At 38.3% G+C, this 23,752-nt stretch overlaps 2 protein-coding genes across 5 annotated transcripts in view; one reads left to right on the forward strand and one right to left on the reverse strand.

The window, feature by feature from the left end:
- Positions 1 to 36: 36 nt before the first annotated feature.
- On the forward strand, positions 37 to 11,091 carry LOC106875573 (eukaryotic translation initiation factor 2 subunit 2). Its single transcript, XM_014923778.3, has 9 exons — positions 37 to 228; positions 1,999 to 2,176; positions 2,553 to 2,632; positions 3,534 to 3,690; positions 3,984 to 4,051; positions 5,277 to 5,425; positions 5,654 to 5,710; positions 8,176 to 8,261; positions 10,541 to 11,091. Exons 1-9 carry the CDS (start codon positions 211 to 213, stop codon positions 10,714 to 10,716), a joined length of 969 nt encoding a protein of 322 aa, XP_014779264.1. The 5' UTR covers positions 37 to 210; the 3' UTR covers positions 10,717 to 11,091.
- A 4,097-nt stretch (positions 11,092 to 15,188) lies between these two features.
- The window catches only part of LOC106875569 (uncharacterized), a 92,056-nt gene continuing 83,492 nt past the window's right edge, over positions 15,189 to 23,752 (reverse strand). For all 4 annotated transcript variants that reach the window (XM_089338456.1, XM_089338458.1, XM_089338455.1 and 1 more), the window contains exons 46-50: positions 21,189 to 21,476; positions 20,669 to 20,779; positions 20,336 to 20,495; positions 19,497 to 19,617; positions 15,189 to 16,877 (exon numbers count right to left, since the gene is read on the reverse strand). In XM_089338456.1, coding sequence (XP_089194582.1) covers positions 16,738 to 16,877; positions 19,497 to 19,617; positions 20,336 to 20,495; positions 20,669 to 20,779; positions 21,189 to 21,476 — 820 coding nt within the window. In that variant the 3' untranslated portion in view covers positions 15,189 to 16,737. The remainder of the gene's footprint in view (positions 16,878 to 19,496; positions 19,618 to 20,335; positions 20,496 to 20,668; positions 20,780 to 21,188; positions 21,477 to 23,752) is intronic.

The raw sequence follows: 23,752 nt of genomic DNA on the forward strand, positions 1-23,752 counted from the left end.
TTATTTACTGCTGAGCACTTCATTTAACCGGAAGCCAGGAGTCTTCGAGACAGGACCATATGGCTGATGCAATATAAATCCTTTCCCTCTCTCTTTCACTAAATATTACCTCGATCTGCGCTGGTAAAGACACAAAACAACTAAATAGACATCAAATATAAACATACACATATACATACTTTATAAATTTAAGAAGAAATACCTTAAACAATGGCTGATGACGAAGTGGTAAGTGATTTGAAATTAGTAGCTTAAAACATCAAGGAACTGGGAGGGAGTCTTTTATATTCCATCATGTTGGATGTTATTCGGGCCTACCTTTCAAATTTTTAAATAATATATGATTCGTTGCAGAATTCTATATAATAGATTTGATTGTTCTTATATTAAAACGTTTTCTTTAAAAATATGCTCAGTATGGCTATATTAACATCTGATTTATCGTTTAGATGACAAAAGTAGAATATTTTTTAATTAAATAATTATATGTTTATAAACCCAAGTAGTTAAGATTTGTGCCCTCAATATTTAAAAAAGTTTTCCTTCGTTTTCACGTTCTTTTGTTCATCCCCCAACGCTGTTAGCATTTAAACATGCACTCATGGATAATAAAAAAAAAAGGCAGTTATAAGTCATCTCTTTCATAATCACAGGTTATTGTATTAAAAAGTAAAAATTAAATGATTGCATTGATTAAATACACCCCAATATAAATTTTTAAAAGACCGGGTTGTCACGATGTGATAGCCTTCAAGCGGATCTCGACTCGTTCAGGACAACTAACCTAGGGCTAAACAATATGGAAATGATGAGACGTGCTCACGAAGGATCGACGAAGTGGTTACATCCCGTGCGAGAAATAGCAGTCAGATCTCTTTTGTAGTCGTCCTGCTGCTTGGACGAGTAACTGGGGCAGAATGAGTAATTTCTATTTTGTCGTTATTTTCTCCCTACAAGAGGCGATCTTATGCCAAGTAAAAATTGGTCAGTATAGTTGTTGACGGTGATAAAATCGAGTGGCAGGTACTTTTCAAGAAATTTTCGAGGCTAATGCAGATTCGCACCTCACCTTGCAAACTCGGATTCTTGGGTTTTTACATATCGGAGATTACGACTGTGAACTTGTCACTAGGGGGTCACTCTTCCAATAACCTAGGAGTAAAGGTATCTTTTTTGTTAGAAACAATGGGAAAGTGCGTAATTTTACCCACCCGTCTCGGCCTACATACAAATTTAAATGTATATTAAAGTGTGGAAATTTCATTAAAGCATGTATGTAACGTGGAAAAATGTGGGGATTTTAACATTATCGAAACAACAATTTCTGCAGTTTTAACCAAATTAATATAGAACGTGCACTTTACATACCTGTTTAATGAAATTTCCACCCTCTTAATACTGTACAGAGTATACAAGGATTTGTTTGAAAGAATTTTATTCCGAGGGGTGGGGGGAAGAAATTTCGGAAAATTCGCACGACCCGACTTTCTTTCCTCGTAACTTTCAGGAAAATGGGTGTTTTTTGATGAAATTTTTTACAAATATCTTCCAAACGACACAGATTACGACTATAATGGAATTTCGGGAAAAAAACGGAGTTTTGAATCAGGAGACCCACATAATTTGGAATTTCTAAGTTTTGACTGGGGGTTTTCCAATTTAATTTGCGGTATTTCTGAAAATTTCGTTAAAAAGTATCCATTTTTCTGGAAGTTATGAGGCAAAAAAGTCGAGAGGGATACATTTCTTTTGTTCCATTGATTGTAAAAATAATGAATTTGAATGTCTTGCCCAAGTCAGCCTTGGTGAAGCAGGCGTTCCACCTGAGACCATTCATTGTCATTTCAAGAGAACAACATTACCCAATGTGTCCTCCTTTTCTTCAGATGGTTGAATTTGAGTGTTCTTTCTAGCAGGTTAAGCAGTTGCATATAGACTGCCATCGCCTACTTATTTGCCCATCGTTTCTATGGTCTTTTTCTCTCTTCTTTGTTTCAGCTACCCTTTGACCCTTCGTTGAAGAAAAAGAAGAAGAAAAAGAAAACTCCTTTTATGGAGAGTTCTGAAATGGATGGCACCAGGATGGATGCCCCAGCTGCTGATGGCACGCCAAGCGAGTCTACACATGATCAGACTGAGGGAGATATAGATCTTCTCTGTGACAAGTTAGACCAAGGTTTGTTGTCTTTAAATTATATTTTGGTCTAACTCCTCGTTGTTTTTTAATGCCCGGTTTTCTATGCCTGCACAGTTCAAGAATTTGTTGTGGCCAATTTTCTACCGCCAAACATCCTTCCTGTTGCTAACTGTCATCTGTTTCCAAAGTAGGCAATGTTTTCTCATGGCTAGACATGTATTCATAAGAAGACTAAAAATCAGATCTCATTGCTGTATGCCAAGACAAAGAGACAAACATACACTCTTTGCTAAAAATTCCGTCTATTATTGTTTTGTTAGAAAGAGCATTGTTTGGTTTCCCACTTCTCAGCAAAACTCACTTCCTCTAGAGTTTCTAAGACTTCTCTAATGACATTGTTTCTCTGTAATTCTAGATTTCTCTCTGGAGCTCACAAAGAAGAAGAAAAAGAAGAAGAAGCCTACAGATCTGGATGAGCAGCCCGACAGTGCCCCTGTAAGTGTTACTTGAGTTTAGTGCTCAGTGGTTGTCTTGCTGTTATGTTCAAGAGTAGGGTGCAAGTGCGCTATCTTAATGTTAAATATTACACTTTAACGCTTTCAAAAGTGCAGAGCCTCTGGTTGTAATGTTTACAAGGAATGTAAACATCATGTCATTGTTTACATCTGTCGTCCAATGTCCAACACAAGAGGCACACACATGTTTATATATGTAGCTCACTTCAACTCTTTAGCATTTAAACCAGCTATATCCAGTCCAAATATTCTTCTTGTTTTATGTCAAAACTGGCCAGATCCAACCTCTCAAATATACCCTGTAATGTCATTCATCATCATCATCGTCGTCGTTTAACATCTGCTTTCCCTGCTGGCATGGGTTGGATGGTTTGACTGAGGGCTGGCAAGCCAGAAGGCTGCACAGGCTCCAATCTGATTTGGCAAAGTTTCTACTGCTGGATGCCCTTTCTAATGCCAACCACTCCGAGAGTGTATTAGGTGCTTTTTACATGCCACTGGCATGAGGGCCAGTCAGGCGGCACTGGCAACGACTACACTCAAATGATGCTTTGTGCGTGCCACCTGCATGGGTGCCAATCAGACAGTACTGGCATCGACCGCGACATAGACATCACTTGACTCAACAGGTCTTTGCAAGCACAGTTTACAGCCCTATAATTGAAGGTTACTCTAAAATAGGCTGGTTATGCTGCACTGGCATGGGCCACGGTTACAGCCTCACTTGGCTTGCTGGGTCTTCTCAAGCACAGCATATCTCCAAAGGTCTCGGTCACTTGTCATCGCCTCCGCGAGGCCCAACGTTTGAAGGTCGTGCTTTGCCACTTCACCCAGGTCTTCTGCTATTGATATTATCATGTGGTTTATATTCTTGCTTTCAGGAAACAGCAAAAGACAGCAATGAGTTTGATGTTGGCGACCCCATTCAGAATGATGACGATGACCTAAACTTGTCATTGCCACGGAGGAAAAAGAAGAAGAAGAAGAAGGTGATTAACTTAGATGAACAAGCTGAGGAGGAAGAAATGGCAGATGATGGCAAGTGGCCTTTTTTCTTTTGTGTCTCTCATGCATAATACTGGCCTTGTGCCAAAATTCGAAACCATTATTATAATTATCATTAAGGTGGCAAGCTGGCAGAATCGTTAGTGCATTGGACGAGATTCTTAGCGGTATTTCGCCCAACGCTACATTCTGAGTTCAAATTCCACCAAGGTCAACTTTGCCTTTCATCCTTTCAGGGTCAATGTAATCAACTTATCCCTCCCCCCAAAATTGTTACCCTTGTACCAAATTTTGAAACCATTATTATTATTATTTCTTGTTTTTAGATGATGATGAAGAAATTGGTCGTAGCAAGGCTTGGTATGGTTCTGATCGTGATTATACATATGATGAGGTATTTTCAAATTTAGCCTTTTCTTGAAAAATCTTGCTTGTCGTTGCTAATTGTGGTGGGGTTAACAGGGCTTATGAGCTTTACTGAAGGGGACACCTCACAAAAAGATTTTAAACAGGTCCAGTAGTTTGGTTAAGAAATTTGCTTTCCAGCCACTTGGTTTCAGGTTCGGTCCTACTACACAGCAGCACTTTGAGCAAGGGTTTGAGGATTTTGTCAGTGAATTTCCTAGATTGAAACCATAAGGTGCCCATTGTGTGTGTGCGGAGAGACCATGGCAAAACAGCTGTTGGAACGTGACACAGTTACTGCTGCTCATTGGATCCAGTCAGAATGTGTAGCCCATGCCAGCATGGGAGATGACTATTCACTGACGATAACAATTATGGTGTGTTTGTATGTTTACATGTAAATGTTGATATCTCATGACTTCCTTTGAACTAAATAGTTCACTTTAACCCTTTAGCATTTAAACCAGCCATATTATGGCAAAATATTTTACCTGCTTTATGTTCAAACCTGCCGTATCTGGCCTTTCACACTTACTCTACAGTGTCATTCTAAAAATGAATTAACCACATGGACAAAATCTTGAAGCTATGAGATAATGCGTGATAAATTTCAAAACAGTGTGAATAAATTTAGGAATACATTTACCAGAATAATCTAAACACTAAAGGTTTAGATTCCTTGTTGGCATTCTGACCACTTGCTCTGCACTATCGAAGACCAGTGGAAACATTATAAAATTCTTTAGTTCACAAGACAGGTATAACAGGCAGGGCATCCAGGCATATAAAGCCTTGCTTCAAATATATCACCTTCACAACTCCTGTTAGATTTTGAGAAGAGGTATTGGAAAATGAATGAAGCTAACACCATGCAGTTAGAAATAGCAACTGTGATTTGTGGATGACTCTGACTGTTATTTCTGTCCGGTTGAGTAAGTATCTAGAACAGGCATGAGCTAACTTTTGCAGGAAGTGGGTGACATGAGACATGGCTCACCATAGGCAGGTCAATCTACTAAAATATTTTCAAAGTAATTTTTCATTGATGTTCCTTTCAGAAAGCCCTCAGGGCTGCAACTTGCCCACAACTAATCTATAAGTTGCCTTGTTTGCCAGTTTTAATGATGCACAGTTAGGTCTTGCATTTAATTTCTTTTATTGCATTCACCCTCTCCGCTCCATCCTTCAGTTTGTCCTTTGTTTTGCTGTTTCAGTTACTTACAAGAGTGTTTGACATTATAAGAGAGAAGAACCCTGACATGGTTGCCGGAGAGAAGAAACGGTTTGTCATGAAACTGCCACAAGTCTTAAGAGTCGGCACAAAGAAGACGTCTTTTGCTAACTTCTCTGAAATATGCAGATTGTAAGTCATTTGTTATTTGTCTTTACTTCATCTCTAGGGGACAAGAGAGTGGATGATTTCGTAAGAGTGAGTTGGGAGTGTATGTATGTTACTGTGTCTGTGCACGTGTCTGTGTTTGCTTCCGGCACCAACAAGTACTATCTCCAAAATGGTTCCATTATATATGTCCTATTATCTCTATCCCTTTCCCTCTGTATATCTATGTAACATTATTACTTTTTGTTCCAGGCTACATAGAGAACCAAAGCATGTGTTAGCCTTTCTGTTAGCTGAATTGGGTACGAGGTGAGTAGAAACTGTTTTGATTTTAGAATCTGTCAGCATTTGTAAGGTGTTTTTTTTTTTTTTTTTTTTCTTCCCTACTGTAATAATAATTCTTTCTATTATAGGCCCAAAGCCTGAAATATTTTAATTGGGTTGGGGCAAGTCAATTACAACAACTCCACTTCTCAAATGGTACTTAATTTATCGACCCCGAAAGGGTGAAGGGCAAAGTCAACCTCAACAGAATTAGAACTCAGAACATAAAGACAGACAAAATACTGTAAGCATTTTGCCCGGCTTGCTAATGATTCTGCCAGCTCGCCACCATCATAATAATAATAATGATAATGATAATAATGGTTTCAAATTCTGGCACAAGGCCAGCAAGTTCGGGGGAGGAGTAAGTCTATTACAGCAGCCTCAGTGCTCAACCAGTACTTATTTTATCAACCCCTCAAAGGATGGAAGGTAAAATTGGGTTCAGAATGTAAAACCAGAAGAAATGCTGCTAAGCATTTCCCTTGCATGCTAATGATTCTGTCAGCTCACCGCTTTAATAATAATAATAATAATAATGACAATGACAATCTTGTCTACTAAAGGCACGAGGCCTGAAATGGTGGGTGGTGGCTAGTTGATTGCATCGACCCCAGTGCTTCACTGGTACTTAATTTATCAATTCCGAAAGTATGAAATTGGTGGAATTTGAACTCAGAACCTGAAGACAGATGAAATACCACTAAGTATTTCTGCCAGTGTTCTGACGATTCTGCCAGCTCACCACCTTTCTAAAAATCTATATAATAATCTGCTTGTTTGTACACCTGTTGTACATTCGTTAATTAGAGATGGACAGAGGAAGAAGTTGAGAAAAGTGATTGAGGTCAACTTTGCCTTTCATCCTTTTGGGGGTCGATTAAATAAGTACCAGTTACGCACTGGGGTCGATGTAACCAACTTAAACCCTTTGTCTGTCCTTGTTTGTCCCTTCTATGTTTAGTGCACTGTGGGCAATAAAGAAATAAATACACTTAGTCCAAATGCATCACATGTTTGGCTGAAGGTTAGAGGCAAATAACGAGAGAAGTGGGGTGGCAAAGGAAAACTTATTGTTTGGTTAGAAAGTTAGCTGAAGAGAAAAGGCATGTTTAGGGTACAATATTTAACAGAGGGAGGTTAAAGACAGGTAGATAGAGAGAGATGGACAGGGAAGGCAGTTATATTGAGATTCAGAGAGAGGGGTGGTGCCAAATTTTTTTTTCTTTTAGCGACCATCGCTTAACACATGCACATAAGTGCAATTATTTATCATCTGCTCGCCTAAAATTCATTAATATTTGTTTGGTAAGTATCTTGCTTACCAACCACATGGTTCCGGGTTCATTCCTACTGCGTGGCACCTTGGGCAAGTGTCTTCTACTATAGCCTCGGGCCGACCAAAGCCTTATGAGTGGATTTGGTAGACGGAAACTGAAAGAAGCCCGTCGTATATATATATGTATGTATGTGTGTGTATGTTTGTATGTCTGTGTTTGTTCCCCCAACATCGCTTGACAACTGATGCTGGTGTGTTTATGTCCCCCGTAACTTAGCGGTTTGGCCGATAGAATAAGTACTAGGCATCCAAAGAATAAGTCCTGGGGTCGATTTGCTCGACTAAAGGCGGTGCTCCAGCATGGTCGCAGTCAAATGGCTGAAACAAGTAAAAGAGTAAGGGCTAATTTAGCCTAAACTCTGAATTCACTAGAAACACGGTCACAAGCTGCCCAAAAAAGAATGCAAAGACATAGAGCACAGATCAGAGAGGAACAGTAGGATTTAAGAAAAAGAGATAAAAGACTGCACCACCAATGGAAGTGTGAGGAAATGAACGTAGACAAGCATCAAGAATATTTGAAGAAAACTAAACTATAAATGCTATAAAAATGCAAATCCCCGTGTCTTTTTTAAATAGTTCCTCTTAATTTTTTTCCATTTTGTGGACTTACATGGGTCTTACTAGTAAAAATGGCTAGTGACAGTACTGACTGATTGACACCCACGCCAGTGAAACGTTAAAAGCACCATTCGAGTGTGGTCGTTGCCAGTGCCGCCAGACTGGATCCTGTGCAGGTGGCACGTAAAAGGCACCATTTGAACGTGGTTGATGCCAGTACCACCTGACTGGCCCTTCTGTTGGTGGCACATAAAAGTACCCACTGCACTCTGAGTGGTTGGCATTAGGAAAGGCATCTAGCATCAGTTGTCAAGTGATGGTGGGGGGACAGACACACACACACATATATATAAATATATATATATATATACGACGGGCTTCTTTCAGTTTCTGTCTACTAAATCCACTCACAAGGCTATAGTAGAAGACACTCGCCCAAGGTGCCAAGTAGAGCTAAACCCGGAACCATGTGGTTGGTTAGCAAGCTACTTGCCACGCAGCTACTTCTGTGCCTCAATGGTTTTTTTAATTTCTTTTTTATCTTTTCCAGTGGTTCAATCGATGGTAACAACCAATTAATCATCAAGGGACGTTTCCAACAGAAACAGATTGAAACAGTTGTCAGGAAATATATTAGTAAGTTACAATAACTACCATTTTTGGTCTTTCTTTTCTCTAACCCCTTTTCACCTTGCACACTAAGGAGCTTATTTATTTCTTTGCAGCCCTTACTGATCACCCTCCCTTTCTATTCTAAATCTGAGTAACCATATATGAGGAGGTATTGAAAAGCTCCTGGCTTTGGGTAACAAAAATAAATAAATAAATACAGAAGGGTCAGTTATGATTTTATTCAAAACATTCCCCTCTCAGAATCACACACTTCCGTTTTTCTAGGTCCTGTAAAAGAACTCAGAAGGTTGAGTCTTCAAACAAGCCTTTTGTGATACCCTTAAAGCCTGGAACTTTTCAGTACCTTTTTGGTGTGTGTGTATATGTGGAGGGGTAATGAAAAGTTGCTGACTTTGGGTAAAGAAAATGCAGGAGAATCGGTTAATTATGATTTTATAAGCCCTGTAAATGAACTCAAAAAGTTGAGCCTCCAGCCTGGCTTTTGCAATACTCTTAAAGCTAGGAACTTAACAGCACCCCCTTGTGGCTCCTCTACAGGGACCTTCTCTGCCCACTTCTCATATTCTAACCCCTTGGTTTTGATGTCTTGCTAGCTGTGTGGCAACATCACTAACACTGATGGAGCTAAAAATAGCATTTTTACACGCTGTAAAGTGGTTGGCATTAGGGAGGGCATCCAACTGTGGAAACTGCCTGAGCAGCCACTGGTGCATGACGCAGTCTTTGGACGTACCAGATTTTATCAAACTGTCCAGGCAATGCTAACATGGGACAGTCTTTACATCAAGTCCTGTATTGTCATACTGTCACACCGCATTATCTCCCTTCGTTATGTAACCCCTCCCTCTTTCTCTCTCTCTAATCACAGCATTGTCCTTTCTCTCTTTACTTATCCCTCCACATTTACCTATTTCTTCACACATTCTATTCTTCTCCTTAATTGACAACGTTTTAGAATCCTGTCATTTTTTTTTTACTCTCACTTTCAAAGCGTCTTCATTATTCCACAATAGATTTCTCTCTCTTTGTTTGTGTGTTTCCTTGTCTTGGAATTGCATAATTGTAAACGAGTGTCACTGTCTCACAAGCAGTGTCATTCTTGAGAAACATTACTTTGCATACATACAGTAGAGGGTGCCTGCCCAAAGTGTCTTGGAATAAAAGTGGCTTACTTGGAAAGCAAGAAGGGCACTTGGCTGTAAAATACTGCCTGAATCAGTTTTGTTCAACTTGTATCAGCATGAAAGAAGCTCATGTAAAACTGATGTGTTCGTGTGTATGTACACTTACCCTTTTACTTGTTCTGGTCTCTCACACCTACCCTACAATGTCATTCCAAAGATATATTATCACATCATTGAAATCTTGAAGCTACAAGAAAATGCAGGATTAATTCAAAATGACCAACTCTATTTGAGTACTGTAATCCCTCACCAGATTGCGGTTAATTATTTAAGCTTACATCGTTTCCTCCATGATGTTGTTTTGCATTTATAATGAAATAAATATATACCAATTATAAAAATAATAACAAAAAATATACAGTACAGTACTGTTTCTACTTTAGGCTTTCACCTATCACAGGGGGATTTGGAACATAACACCTGTGATAGTCAAGAGATTACTGCATTTGAAACAGTTAATTCAATTTGCTTTATTTACATTTGACGGCTATTTGTCCTCATCTTGTTTGTTGTTATCACAACATTTCTGCTGATATACCCTACAGGCATATGGCATAATGGTTAAGAACACAGGCTATTAAACCCAAGATTCCGAGTTTGATTCCAGACAGTGATCTGAATAATAATTATAATAATACTGAAAAATACCTTAGGAATGAGAATTCTGGTTCGAAATTTCCCCAAGACACCTGGTGAAGGCTGGAGAGTATATCAGCCGAAACGTTGTGTTAACAACAAACAAGATGAGGACAAATATCCGTCAAATGTAAATAATGTCCCCTAGTTTTTGTTTAGACATCTTTCTAGGAGAAGGAAGTTCTGAAATATCACCTGCCTTATTGCAAAGCTGGAGATCTTGCTCTCACTTGTTTTCTGAATTACTTGGCTTTGTTGGGGAGAGTGCCAGCAATGTTGTGCAAGTTGTCATTGACTTTAAATATTTGAATTTACATTGCTGACAGCCATTGTCTTTAACATCTAGGATAAGATAATTTTTCAATGGTCATGTTTTTCTATTATATTTGTCGAATGTAAATAATGTACATAATCCCTCATCTCTTAAATATAGAATCAATTTGTTTTGTTTGTCTTTTACAGAGGAATACGTCACATGCCATACCTGCCGGTCTCCGGAGACCTTGCTCCAGAAAGACACAAGGCTGTTCTTCTTACAGTGTGAGACCTGCGGTTCCCGCTGTTCTGTCACAAGCATCAAGTCAGGCTTCCAGGCTGTCACTGGCAAGCGAGCTGCTATCCGAGCCAAAAATGCTTAGATTTCATCTCGTATTCTTGCTCAACTTTGAAAGCCAGTTATTGCACATGCATGCATGTGTGTGTATGCATACATGCATGCGTAGAAGATACACACACCTTTACAAATATATATATATATATAGTATGTGTATGTTGATATATACATACACATACATATGTGCATACATACATTTATACATACATACATACACATATGTATAATTCTTTGAAGGTGGAGAAAAATATAAAGGGAAAAATATTTAATAAAAAGTCTTTTGTAAAAAAAAAAAAAGAGAGAGATGAGGGACAGTTAGAAGGTACAAAATGGGTCTTTTGTTGCCAAACATATAAGGAACTAATTGAAATCAAAACAAATAAATGATGTCAAAATTGTAGTGGTCAGTTCTTTGTCTTAAGATTCATCTCAGCTTCTCATATTATTTATGAATGGCTGTGATTATCTCTCTTTTTTATCTTTCATCCTTCGGATTACTTGTCTGTCGAATGTAGTATTTATTTATCTTCTTTCTTTTACTCGTTTCAGTCATTAGATTGTGGCCATGCTTGGGCACTGCCTTGACCTTTTAGTCAAATCAACCTCTCCCCCCCTCCCTTTATAAAATCAGAAATATTTTTTTCTACTCTAAGCACAAGGCCCGAAAGTTTTGGGGAGGGGGCCAGTCAATTAGATCGACCCCAATACGCAATTGGTACATAATTTATCGACTCCCGAAAGGATAAAAGGCAAAGTAGACCTCGGCGGAATTTGAACTCGGAATGTAAACACAGACGAAATACCGCTAAGCATTTTGCCTGGTGTGCTAACAGTTCTGCTAGCTCGCTGCCTTTGGTGCTTAATTTATCAACCCTGAAAGGGCTGGCATGCTAATGGTTCTGCCAGCTTGCCCTCTGGAATTAGAAATATTAAATGGAAGTGGATTAGTAATGAAACAGAAATGTTCTCAAGTGACTCCTGGATGAATGATATACTTTTATAAACAAACTTTGGAGCCCCTAGTGCATTGGTATTTTACAGAATGTGAAAGGAATCCTGAAATAGCTTAGAAAATTGGATAAATACTCTTCGTCTACAAAAAAAATTAATTGGCTTTATTAGTGGTAGAAAAAGGAATGCGCTACAACGATTTGTATTATTTAGTCACATGGAATTTTACTAAAGCCAATTTGGTCAACTGAGCTCCTTTGAACCAGTGATCCAGCTTGGCCACAGTCTAATCACTGAAACAAGGAAAGATAATAAACAATACAGTTTGTTTTTGTTTAGATTTTATTGTCGTTCAAGACGCATTTGAGGGGAGGGGGAAAACAACAGCTGTAGATATGAGGGTCATTGGGATTAGGGCTTTTTTTTTTTTTATGTGAGGATTTTACTTTATTGTTTATCTTATTGGAAAATCAACAAAGTGCCAGAGTTTAGTCAACTGCCCCTCTAGCCCTTCATAACAACAGGAAAAGTCTCAGTCTTGACTAAGAGCTATGATCAAAAATATTCCAACCATGACCACCAAGGACGATTTTATCTGAGGTGTCCTTCCTCTTTTTTTTTAAGATGGTATAAGTGGGGTACTGAAAAGTTTCTATCTTTAGGTAAAAATACAAGATCATTTATAGTTTTTCAACATGTTCCCCTCTCAGGTTCACACATTTGGTGCAGTTTTTCTAAGCCCTGTAAATGAACTCGGAAGGTTGGGCCTTTCATAATACCCTCAAAGCTACGAACTATTTCAGTACACCCCCCACCCCCGCCCCCGTGTTATTTCAGGGGGATGTGGCTGCTATTCCTAGCAAATCAGCTGAACCCTAGCCATCTGATGAAACTTACCTCAGATAACTTATTAAAAACTTTCTAAACTTAAAACTAAAACAAAGTGAAGAAATGTATGGGGCACAGCGTGACATACTGTACCTTTTTTGCTGTTCTGTCTGCTCCTTCAGATGCTTCACACACAAGAACAAACATGCAGTTAGGAATAAAATGGGACAGTCTAAACCCTGTACACCCACATATAATGTAAAGAACCAAATGAGGTGTAATGCATCAATCTTGACATTGCACTATTTCTGTACAATTGCAGTGAGGATTCTGATAGGGTAAATTGGGACAATCTTGACAGCATTATCATCAGGTAATTACATAAGTAGTAATGAACAGAATTAGGTGAAATGCATTTGTCTTCATATTTTCTTTGTTTCTGTACAATTGCAGATGACAGTACATTCTGCATCAGTGTAAAATGGGACAGTTTGGACAATGCAGAATTTCTTTATCAACAATTACTGCACAAGTTCAGTACACTTGCAGATAACTACACACTCTGCTGCAGCAGATACCAAATGGGGTATAACAATAGTGTTGATGTTGCACAATTTGTCCACCTGCATGTATCGCATACTCATGCAGTCAAAAGTGGGACGCTATAAAAACTTGATATTGCACATTTTCTGTACTTGCAGATTCTGCAATTAAGACCTCAAATAATGCAGAATGGTTACCTTTCTAGTATATCCTTATTCCATTTCCAAATCAGTAGGGTATAGTTTGAGGAAAATTTGGCTGCTACTTATAGCTGATCAAACAACCAGGTAGAGGCTCATAGAAGTGAGGTATCCATAGGGATGGACAAGGACACACATCTGCAGAGTCAGAGTGATGAAGTCAGCCAACACCATCATCATATTGATGAGTATGTAAAACTATTTGCATTGTTAATTATCATCTTGCTCCATAAAAAGCACATTTAACTCCCAATTAGTTTCACTATTTGCACAACATGCACACGTTATATTTTTATATATATATAGTCTAACCCATGCCAGCATGGAAAGCGGACGTTAAATGATGACATGCATTTGTGTATTTGTTTTGCAAGATTCCTGATGTGAATCCATGTGTTGAAATTGATCTTGTTACATTTGGGGATGGTCATATTTTTTTGCCAATTAATGCACCTGGTTAATTGGTAAAAATATAACAATACATATATATATATATATTATATAAATATGTATGTGGTTAAGAGGCTTCCTTCCTGACTATATGGTCTTGAGTTCGGTCCAACTATGGCAACTGGGGTTCTTCTACAATAACCCCAGGTTAGCCAAGGCCTTGTGAGTGGATTTCATAGATGGAAACTGTGGTATGACGTCAGCGACTGGTGAGCTGACCAGAAGAGGAAGAAGGGCAGAGGGAGCCTCGATCGGGATTTCATGCCCTTTTCGAATGGGGTTGTTGACGTGCCACGAGGATCGGATACCGCAAGACAGACTCAGTCGAGGAAGGAAAACCGAGGTAAGGCGATTATAATACAAAGAAGTCAATCGCGTGTACTATTTGCTTTCTGTCATATTTCGACCCCTTGATTCTTCAGACAAATTCCTCCACCATCCATGTTTTTTTTTTTTTTTTTTTTTTAACTGCATGGTAACCTCGTGAGTGCCAGTGCTACAAAATACAGTACTCGGTGCACGCTGTGTTATGGTCGGCATTAGAAATGGCAACCAGCCACAGAAACCATGCCAAAGCAAGCATAGCATGATAGAGTCCTTGCGTCCTCCAGATTTTGTCGAAAACATATTTGAATGATCATGGTGATGATGATGATGATTAACTTCAGATATCAGTTTTGAACCAACACATCTATGATCGAAGGCATTCCACCAATGACAAATATGTCCACTTCTTATTCTCTCTCTTTGCTTGGTGCCTTAATGATAATGATAATGATAATGATAATATGATGGCAAGCTGGCAGAAAGGTTACCACGCCAGGCAAAACACTTAGTGATATTTCGTCTATCTTTACATTCTGAGTTCAAATTCCGCCAAGGTCGATGTCGCCTTTCATCCTTTCAGGGTCGATAAATTAAGTACCAGTTGCGTACCGGGGTCGATCTAATCGACTGGCCCCCTCTCCCCTCAAAAAATTTCGGGCCTTGTGCCTAGAGTAGAAAAGAATAATGATGATGATTTCATATTTACGCATAAGGCCAGCAAATTCAGGGGGTAGGAGGATCAGTTGATATGAAACCCAGCACTCAAATAGTACTTATTTGATCGACCCGAAAGGTTGAAAAGCAAAGTTGAACTCAGAACATAAGGGACACCTTCCTAATAATAATAATAATAAAAATAATCCTTTCTACTATAGGCACACACAAAGCTTGAAATTTTGGTGGAGGGGAGCAGTTGATTACATCAACCCCAGTATTTCACTGGTACTTAATTTACCAACCTCAGTGGAATTTGAACTCAGAGTGTAAAGACAAATGAAATACAGTTAACAGCATGCTAACAACACCGCCAGATCTCCGTCTTCTGAATAATGCAACAAAATAAATTTGAGATGAATCCATTTAAGTGTGTATGGCCTAGTGGTTAGGTAAGTTGCACTCATGATTGTGAGATCGTGGTTTCGATTCCTAGACTGGCTGTGCATGGTGCCCTTAAGCAAAGTATTTCATTTCATGTTGCTGAAGTCCATTCAGTTGTAAACAGGCCACCCTGCAACGGACTGGCTTTCTAACCAGGGAGAACGTTGGCCAGCTCCCCAAGCCGGCAGAGTGGCATCATTGAAAAGCTGAGACAGTGCAAAGTGCATTGTGACCAGTGATGTCTAACAACAGCTGATAGTCTGGTCAATCACTTACACAGATTTATACATTTACGCATGCATACACATATTTCTCAGAAATGAAAACATATCTACACACACACACACATTGTTTGATTGCTTTTCCAAAATAATACAAACAGGTTCTGTTTTACATGATATATATATATGGATGTGTATGCATATATATATATATGTGTGTGTGTGTATGTATATATATATATATATATATATATATATATGTGTGTGTGTGTATATATATATATATGTGTGTGTATATATATATATGTGTGTGTGTGTGTGCATATATATATACATATATATAGCAATAAGAAAATGGAGGGGATTAATAGGTGGTATTCATCAACTTGCAGACATTGTATTATGTCAATTTACTTGTTTATTTGTTTACTAAGAGGACAATAATAACAATATACAAACACATGTGAAATATTATGTCATATCCGTAATTATAAAAATGACATATAGTAACAGAAGTCCACTATATGTCATTTTTATAATTACTGATATGACATAATATGTCGCATGTGTTTGTATATTGTTATTACTGTCCTTTTAGTAAACAAATAAATTAACATAATACAATGTCTGCAAGTTGATGAACACCACCTATTAATCCCTTCCATTTTCTTATTGCATTATAAATTAATGGTAAAATAACTTTTTACCCACACCCATTTATTGCACTTGGTAATGTAATTGCCATGCAATGAAAAAACACTAGTGTAATAATAATTGGGTATTCTTCCGGCAGTATATTGGATAGATATTATCCCTTAGTGGGTTGGATTCACAACCCCTAACTTTCTTGGATATATATATTGATATATACATATACACACACACACACATGCATGTGTGTGTGTAGGAATGATCGACAAACAGTTTCAGGTGGTTAAATGCTTAATGAATGGACAGTAGCATTAATCCCAGCACTGATTAAATGTTTAACCCTTCAGCACTCGGATTATTCTGTCAAATATAATGCCTGTTCATTGCCATTGATTTGAATTAGTCAGGCGTTACCTTGTAGCTTTGAGACTTCAATAATAAGACTCTTTATTTGCAGAATAATATTGTCGGAAAAGTGCGAGAGGTCAGATCTGGCCAGTTTGAAGATAAAACAGGGCTGAATATTTTGGCTGGTTTAAATACTAAATGTTTAATTAACAACCTGTCTCGTTAATCACAGCAGTGATTAAGTTGGTCTAATTGTGTAGCTCATCAAGACACTGGTCTATCACTCACTCCATCAACAGCAATGATTAAATGAGAAGATATATCACAGAAGTTGTAAAGAACCGGACACAGGTGAACAGTGAAGGGCACAATGGGCATGGGCTGAAACTCAACGACAGGCAGGCGAATTTAGTTTCAGCTTGCAATGTTTTAGTATTTTACATCGTAAATGTTGAAGCGGTCATAATCATCTATTCTATCAATGTCCAGGCTGCTTTCTGAATCGGAATTCTCGTAATCTGGTAGAATAATCTGTGAAATTTCAGGAATTTTTGATACTTGTACTTTCACTACAAAAAAAAAAAAAAAAAAAAAAATACATAAACAGAAAAACAACAACAACAATAATACTTTCTACTGGAAGCACAAGGTCTCAAATTTTGGGGGTGGGTCTAAGTCGATTACATCAACCCCAGTGTGTAACTGGTACTTATAATAATAATAATAATAATAATAATGGTTTCAAATTTTGGCACAAGGCCAGCAACTTTGGGAGGAGGTACTTACTTTTGTGAGGAGGGGACAATCAATCACATTGACTCCAATGCTTGACTGGTACTTAATTTATTGACCACAAGAGGATGAAAGGCAAGGTCGACCTCAGTAGAATTTGAACTCAGAACATAGCGACAGACAAAATACCACTCAGCATTTCACCCAGTGTGCTAACAATTCTGCTAGCTTGCTGCCTTAAATAATAATAATAACGATGATGATGATGATTCAGTCATCCCACAGCCATTGCCAGCCTATAACCATTTTTAGAATAATAATAATAATAATAATAATAATGATGATAAATGATTCTGACAGCCCACAGCCATTTTTATTATAATAATAATAATAATCATCATCATCATCATCATCGTTTAACGTCTGCTTTCCATGCTAGCATGGGTTGGACGATTTGACTAAGGATTGGTGCAACCAGATGGCTGCACCAGGCTCCAATCTGATCTGGCAGAGTTTCTACAGCTGGATGCCCTTCCTAATACCAACCACTCCGAGAGTGTAGTGGGTGCTTTTACGTGCCACTGGCACGAAGGCCAGTCAGGCGGTACTGGCAACGGCCACGCTCAAATTGTATTTTTTACATGCCACCTGCAGAGGAGCCAGTCCAGCGGCAGTGGCAATGACCTCGCTCAAATGTCTTTTCACGTGCCACCGGCACAAGTGCCAGTAAGGGGACACTGGTAACGGTCATGCTCAGATGGCGTTTTTTACGTGCCACCAGCATGGAAGCCAGACAGCTGCTCTGGCAATGATCACGGTCGGATGGTGCTGTTAGCGCTCCACTGGCACAGGTGCCAGTCATCGAATTTGGTTCGATTTCGATTTCACTTGCCTCAACAACAACAACAACAACAATAATAATAATAATAATGATACTGGTTTCAAATTTTGGCTTAAAGCTAGCAATCCCAGTGTTCAACCGGTACTTATTTTATCAAGCCTTGAAGGATGAAAGACAAAGGTGACCCTGGCAGAATCTAGACTCAGAAGCATTTTACTCAGCATGCTAATGATCCTGCAAAATCACCACCTTATTTAATAAAAATAATAATAGTTTTAAATTTTGGCAAAAGAACAGCAATATTTTTAATGGAGAGAGCAAGTTGATTGCATAGACATCAGTACTAACCTACCCAAAACTATCCTGGGTCTATGATAAAAACATACTGTTTTAAAGTGATATAAATTAAAATTTTCCATCAAAGTTTCAAACTAATTTGTGTTCCAAACACCAGTTTAATAATGACAAAATTAAATTCAAACTACAACAAACGTAAACAAAGCGTTGAGATGTCTTAGAAAATTAAAGAAGTGATTTTTTAATTTCTCAACAAACGCAGGATAATGCTAATAATATAGCCTGAACAGGATAAACTACCCCTATTTTGCAGTAAAAGGTGTAGGAGGTCAGCTGTGGACACGAACTCACATCTCCGTGATTACGCGTCACGATGCTCTGACCGATTGAGCTAAACTCCCCCACTACAGATTCCTCTGCAAATTTAAGATGTATTGAAATCTCGCTTTATGAGACACTATTATATGTTAAATTCAAATTATTTTATTAAATTCTTCAATACTTTTGAAACAAGGGCAGTATATTTCGACAAAAATATGGTAACAGAAGGGTAAGAGTGATCTAAATTAATACCTTTTACCAAAATTTCATGTTAATTTATGTTCTAAAAACAACTTAATAATGGACGTTGGTAATCAATATATTATTTAGCTGTACGCATAACACATAACTTAGAAGTAGCACTACGGATGTGCCAGCACATATGAGCTTGAGATATGGCTAACCTCATGCACTTCTCATGAGGAATTTCAGAAGGAGCTTCATGAGACCACTGCTGAGACATTCCAAAAAAACAAAAAGCCATTGGAAAACCAATTATAGCAGCGACTCCATCAATTCCTAGGGATATCTGAAGAAGGAATTTTATATTCTGAAATATCATATCAGACTATAGATGATTAAATTTCAACAGTTATTAGAGTCCGTTGTTTGTATTATAGTGCGTTGCTGTGTCATTCAAAACAATTTATTCTTTAATGACAAAGTAATTTTACTAAACGCTACGTTATTTTTTTAGCCCTTAAGCATTGACAGATTACTCTGTCAATAATAGTTATTTCTTCACACTGTTTTGAATTTATCCTGCATTATCTTGGTGTGGCTGTTTATGTTTAAAACAACATTGTAGGGTAGGTGTGAAAGGTCAAATCTGGTTGATTTGAACATAAAGGAAGGAGAATATTTTGGCCAAATATGGCCAGTTGAAATCCCAAAGGGTTAAATCAGTTGAAGCAAAGAGATGCATTTTGGTAGAATGATGGTAACAATGCTGTCCTACATCTACACAATAATGAGAGAAGGGAAATAAAATATCTACCTTTCAGTGTGAAAGGGTTATCGTCATCAGGAATGACTTCTTCCTCTTCAAAGGCCTTGTTATCATCATCATCATCAAAGTCCATTTCAAACCTTCCAAAGTCTTTGTGAATATTTGGAAACTGGAAAAAAAAAAGAGACACAACAGAAACGTGTGAATGAAGGGTTTCTAGATTTTTGCACAAATCCACAAATTTAGGCAGAAGTAAAGATCTGGTAGTTAACTGGTAGTCAACCCCAGTACATAACTGGTACATATTTCATTATCAACCCCTATTCCAACAGGGATGAAAAATGAAATGCAAAAGGCAATACTGATCTTTGGAGGGTCTGAAGTGTTTTTTTTTTTTCCAAACCATGAAGTCTCATGTTCAATCACAGTCACGCTACACAGCATCTGGGCCACGTGTCTTCTTCGATAGCACCAACCAAGTGGAATAAAGGCTGGTGAATGGATTTGAGAGAGAGAAACCAAAAGAAGCAGATCGCACGTGTATATGTGTATATATACATATATGTATGTGTGTGTGCATATATTTATATATTTGCATATCCATTATGTATGCGTGTGTGTGTGTTCAACACTTTGTATTTGCTGACCTGCCTGCCATTGTTTGACAAAACAGTGATGGTTTGTTTATGTCCCCGAAACTTAGTGGCTCGTCAGAAAGCAACGATAGACTAAGTTGCAGACTTTATCATCAAAAATGAGCACTGGGGTTGATCTGTTTGACTTGACACTTCGAGGTAGTGCCCCAGCATGGTCACAGCTCAATTAGTGAAACAAGTAAAAGATAAAACGACAACGCTAAAAGCTCATACAACAAAGACTACTTCTACCTTTTCTGTTGTCTCCAAGAGACGAGGCCAATAAGCTGGGTCTGATTTTGCCAGTGACATCTGTATCTTGTTTGGTTTGTGACGCATAAAACACTTGGAGATGACCACTTTGTCATAAAGTCCATAGGTCGCTGAAACTGGTTCGTTGTTGACCACTGGCCTGAAAAGGAGAAAACAAATGTACAAAGACCATCTTGACCACATGTGAATGAGAACAAAATCTTAGAATATAAACATGCATTGGTTTCAAATTTTGACACAGGGCAGCAGCGGAACAAGAAGGAGTTTCAAATTTTAGAGAGGAGAGAAAAACTATCATTAGAATCAACTTACCGAATATGGATTGCAGTCTCCTCAAAGTCTGCAGTGAAATCTTCAGCGTGATCCATCTCGGCTGTCACCAGTAACCGAAATTTGTTCTGGCACCAGTAAATTGCAGGGGAGCTGCAAGAAGATACCAGAAAGTAGAATGATTGAGTAAAATGTTAGATGAAGACCAACATGTTTTGGGGTTGATCAGATATAAGTAAATATATAATGAAAACCAGTTTAATCAGTTGGCAATGAATGAAATAGAAGACAGAGAGAAACTGCTCCATATAAGAGCTTTCCTATCGACACTGCCAATACTACCACTACTATCGTCACACCACAACAATTGATACAACACTATTGATCACCACTGTCACAACCACCACCACAACCACTGTCACCACTACCACCACCGTTACTGTTACCACCACCACCACCACCGTCACCATCAACACTGTCACCACCACCACCAACGTCACTACCATCACCACTACCACCACCACCACCACCCATACATTCCAACAGGTAAATTAACACTCACCTGTTGTTTGTATCGCTGGTCGTCAGGAGGAGGCCATCGGAAGAAGGCTGTTGCTGCACATCGAGGCACGGTGTGACTCTCACAGTCAGGTTCTCAAGTAACTCTTCACAGAGTCGCAAAGAGTCTGCATCATAACAGCTGCCAGCGGCACCACCACCACCACCACCACCACTACCATCATCATCATCAATATGATGACTACCACTATCATCATTATCAGCAGCAGCAGTAGAAGCAGAAGTCCCAACAGCAGCAACAGCAGCAACATTGGCTAAAGCTTCTTTAAAACTGAAATTAAAAACAAAGAATATATATCTATACATATAAACATACACACACACATATTTCTCTTTTATTTCTCTTTTACTTGTTTCAGCCATTTGACTGTGGCCATGCTGGAGCACCGCTTTTTAGTCGAGCTAATCAACCCCAGGACTTATTCTTTGGAAACCTAGTACTTATTCTATCGGTCTATTTAGCTGAACCGCTAAGTTACGGGGACGTAAACACACCAGCATCGGTTGTCAAGCAATGTTAGGGGGACAAACAGAGACACACAAACATATATATATATATATATATATATACATATATACGACAGGCTTCTTTCAGTTTCCGTCTACCAAATCCACTCACAAGGCTTTGGTCGGCCTGAGGCTATAGTAGAAGACACTTGTCCAAGATGCCATGCAGTGGGACTGAACCTGGAACCATGTGGTTGGTAAGCAAGCTACTTACCACACAGCCACTCCTACGCCTGCATTATTATATATAAACATGTGTGTGTGTTTATATATATATATGCATATACACACACCTACATATGCTTACGCTGGCAAAATATATTTGTACACAAACACAGAGCCATATATATACATTCTAGCACATATAGTGAGACTCACACCAGATCCTCCATACTGATGAGATCCAACAAGATCGAAATAGCAGCAGTGTATGAACATCAAGGCATCTATAGTTGAAAGAAACGCAACAAACACAACCTACTTGCAAAAACAAAAAAAAAAAAAGACAGAAATTAAGGTGGTGCTCCATCATGGCCACAGTCAAATGGCTAAAACAAGTAAAAGAATAAAAGAATTACATGTATAAGTATGAATAAATGTATTCATACTGTATTTGATGACAAGATGCACTTTTATTTACATTATTTACATTTGACGGATATTTCTCATCTTGTTTGTTGTTAACACAACGTTTCAGTTGATATACCCTCCAGCCTTCATCAGGTGTCTTGGGAAAATTTCAAACCTGGGTTCTCATTCCTATGGTATTTTTCGTTGTTGTTGTTGTTCTTCTTCTTCTTGTTATTGTTGTTATTATTATTATTATTATTATTCAGGTCACTGCCTGGAATCGAACTCAGAATCTTGGGGTTACTGGCCCCTGCTCTTAACCACTACACCATATGGCATAGTGGTTGAAATAATGTAAAGATGCATTGTTGTCAGAAAAAAATTTCTGTTGTAAGAAGGAACACATTTTTTATATAATCTTATTCATGTCTAATGAGTCTTCATCATTCCCAAGAATTTCATTTTTACCCTGCTTGGGGTAATTTACCCCGATTTGCTGATGCCCGTTTTAACCCTTTAGTGTTTAAACCGACTCTATCCAGCCCAAATATTTTACCTATTTTATGCTCAAACTGGCCAGAACCAGCATCTCACTGCTACCCTGCAATGTCATTCTAAAAATAAACAATTATATCTTTCAAATCTTGAAGTCATGAGATAATACCAGATTAATTTTTTTTAAATATCAATAAATAAGGATTGCTCTTGACAAATTAATCTGAATGATAAAGGGTTAATGCTTTAAAAATTTTTTCCACTGCTGAAATTAAGATGCATGTAATATGCTTTTGCATCTCTTATGCCACCAAATATGATGTATAAACATGGTACATATGTAATTATATCAACATCATCATCATCATCGTTTAACGTCCGCTTTCCATGCTAGCATGGGTTGGACGATTTGACTGAAGACTGATGAACCAGATGGCTACTACAGGCTCCAATCTGATTTGGCAGAGTTTCTACAGCTGGATGCCCTTCCTAACGCTAACCACTCTGAGAGTGTAGTGGGTGCTTTTACGTGCCACCGGCACGATGGTCAGTCAGGAGGTACTGGCAACGGCCACGCTCGAAATGGTGTTTTACATGCCACCTGCAGAGGAGCCAGTCCAGCAGTACTGGCAACGAACTCGCTCGAATGTCTTTTCACGTATATAGATATATATATATATATATATATATATATATATATATATATATATATATATATATATATATATATATAGTAAATCCCAAAAAATGAAGAACACCAAAAAACAACGCATGGGTGTGGTACATGTAAAGTATTAGCAGACGCTCAGGGAAGGATAGAAAGGTGGTTTTACATTTCAAGCAAAGCTCTTCTTCAGAAACAGGGGACAGAGGAAAGTCCAAGAGAAAACGAAGACGGAGGGGCAAAAAATCGTCAACGTTATATATATATATATATGTATATTCACATCTCATCCATCACTGCTTGTTCCTATC

Source organism: Octopus bimaculoides, chromosome 20, assembly GCF_046866305.1.
Source record: "Octopus bimaculoides isolate indiv1 chromosome 20, ASM4686630v1, whole genome shotgun sequence".
NCBI lineage: Eukaryota > Metazoa > Mollusca > Cephalopoda > Octopoda > Octopodidae > Octopus > Octopus bimaculoides.

Coding starts and splice junctions, on each gene's coding strand:
- LOC106875573 (XM_014923778.3), top strand. Junction 4,052..5,276: donor GTGATTATACATATGATGAG/GTATTTTCAAAT, acceptor TTGCTGTTTCAG/TTACTTACAAGAGTGTTTGA. Junction 8,262..10,540: donor AGTTGTCAGGAAATATATTA/GTAAGTTACAAT, acceptor TGTCTTTTACAG/AGGAATACGTCACATGCCAT.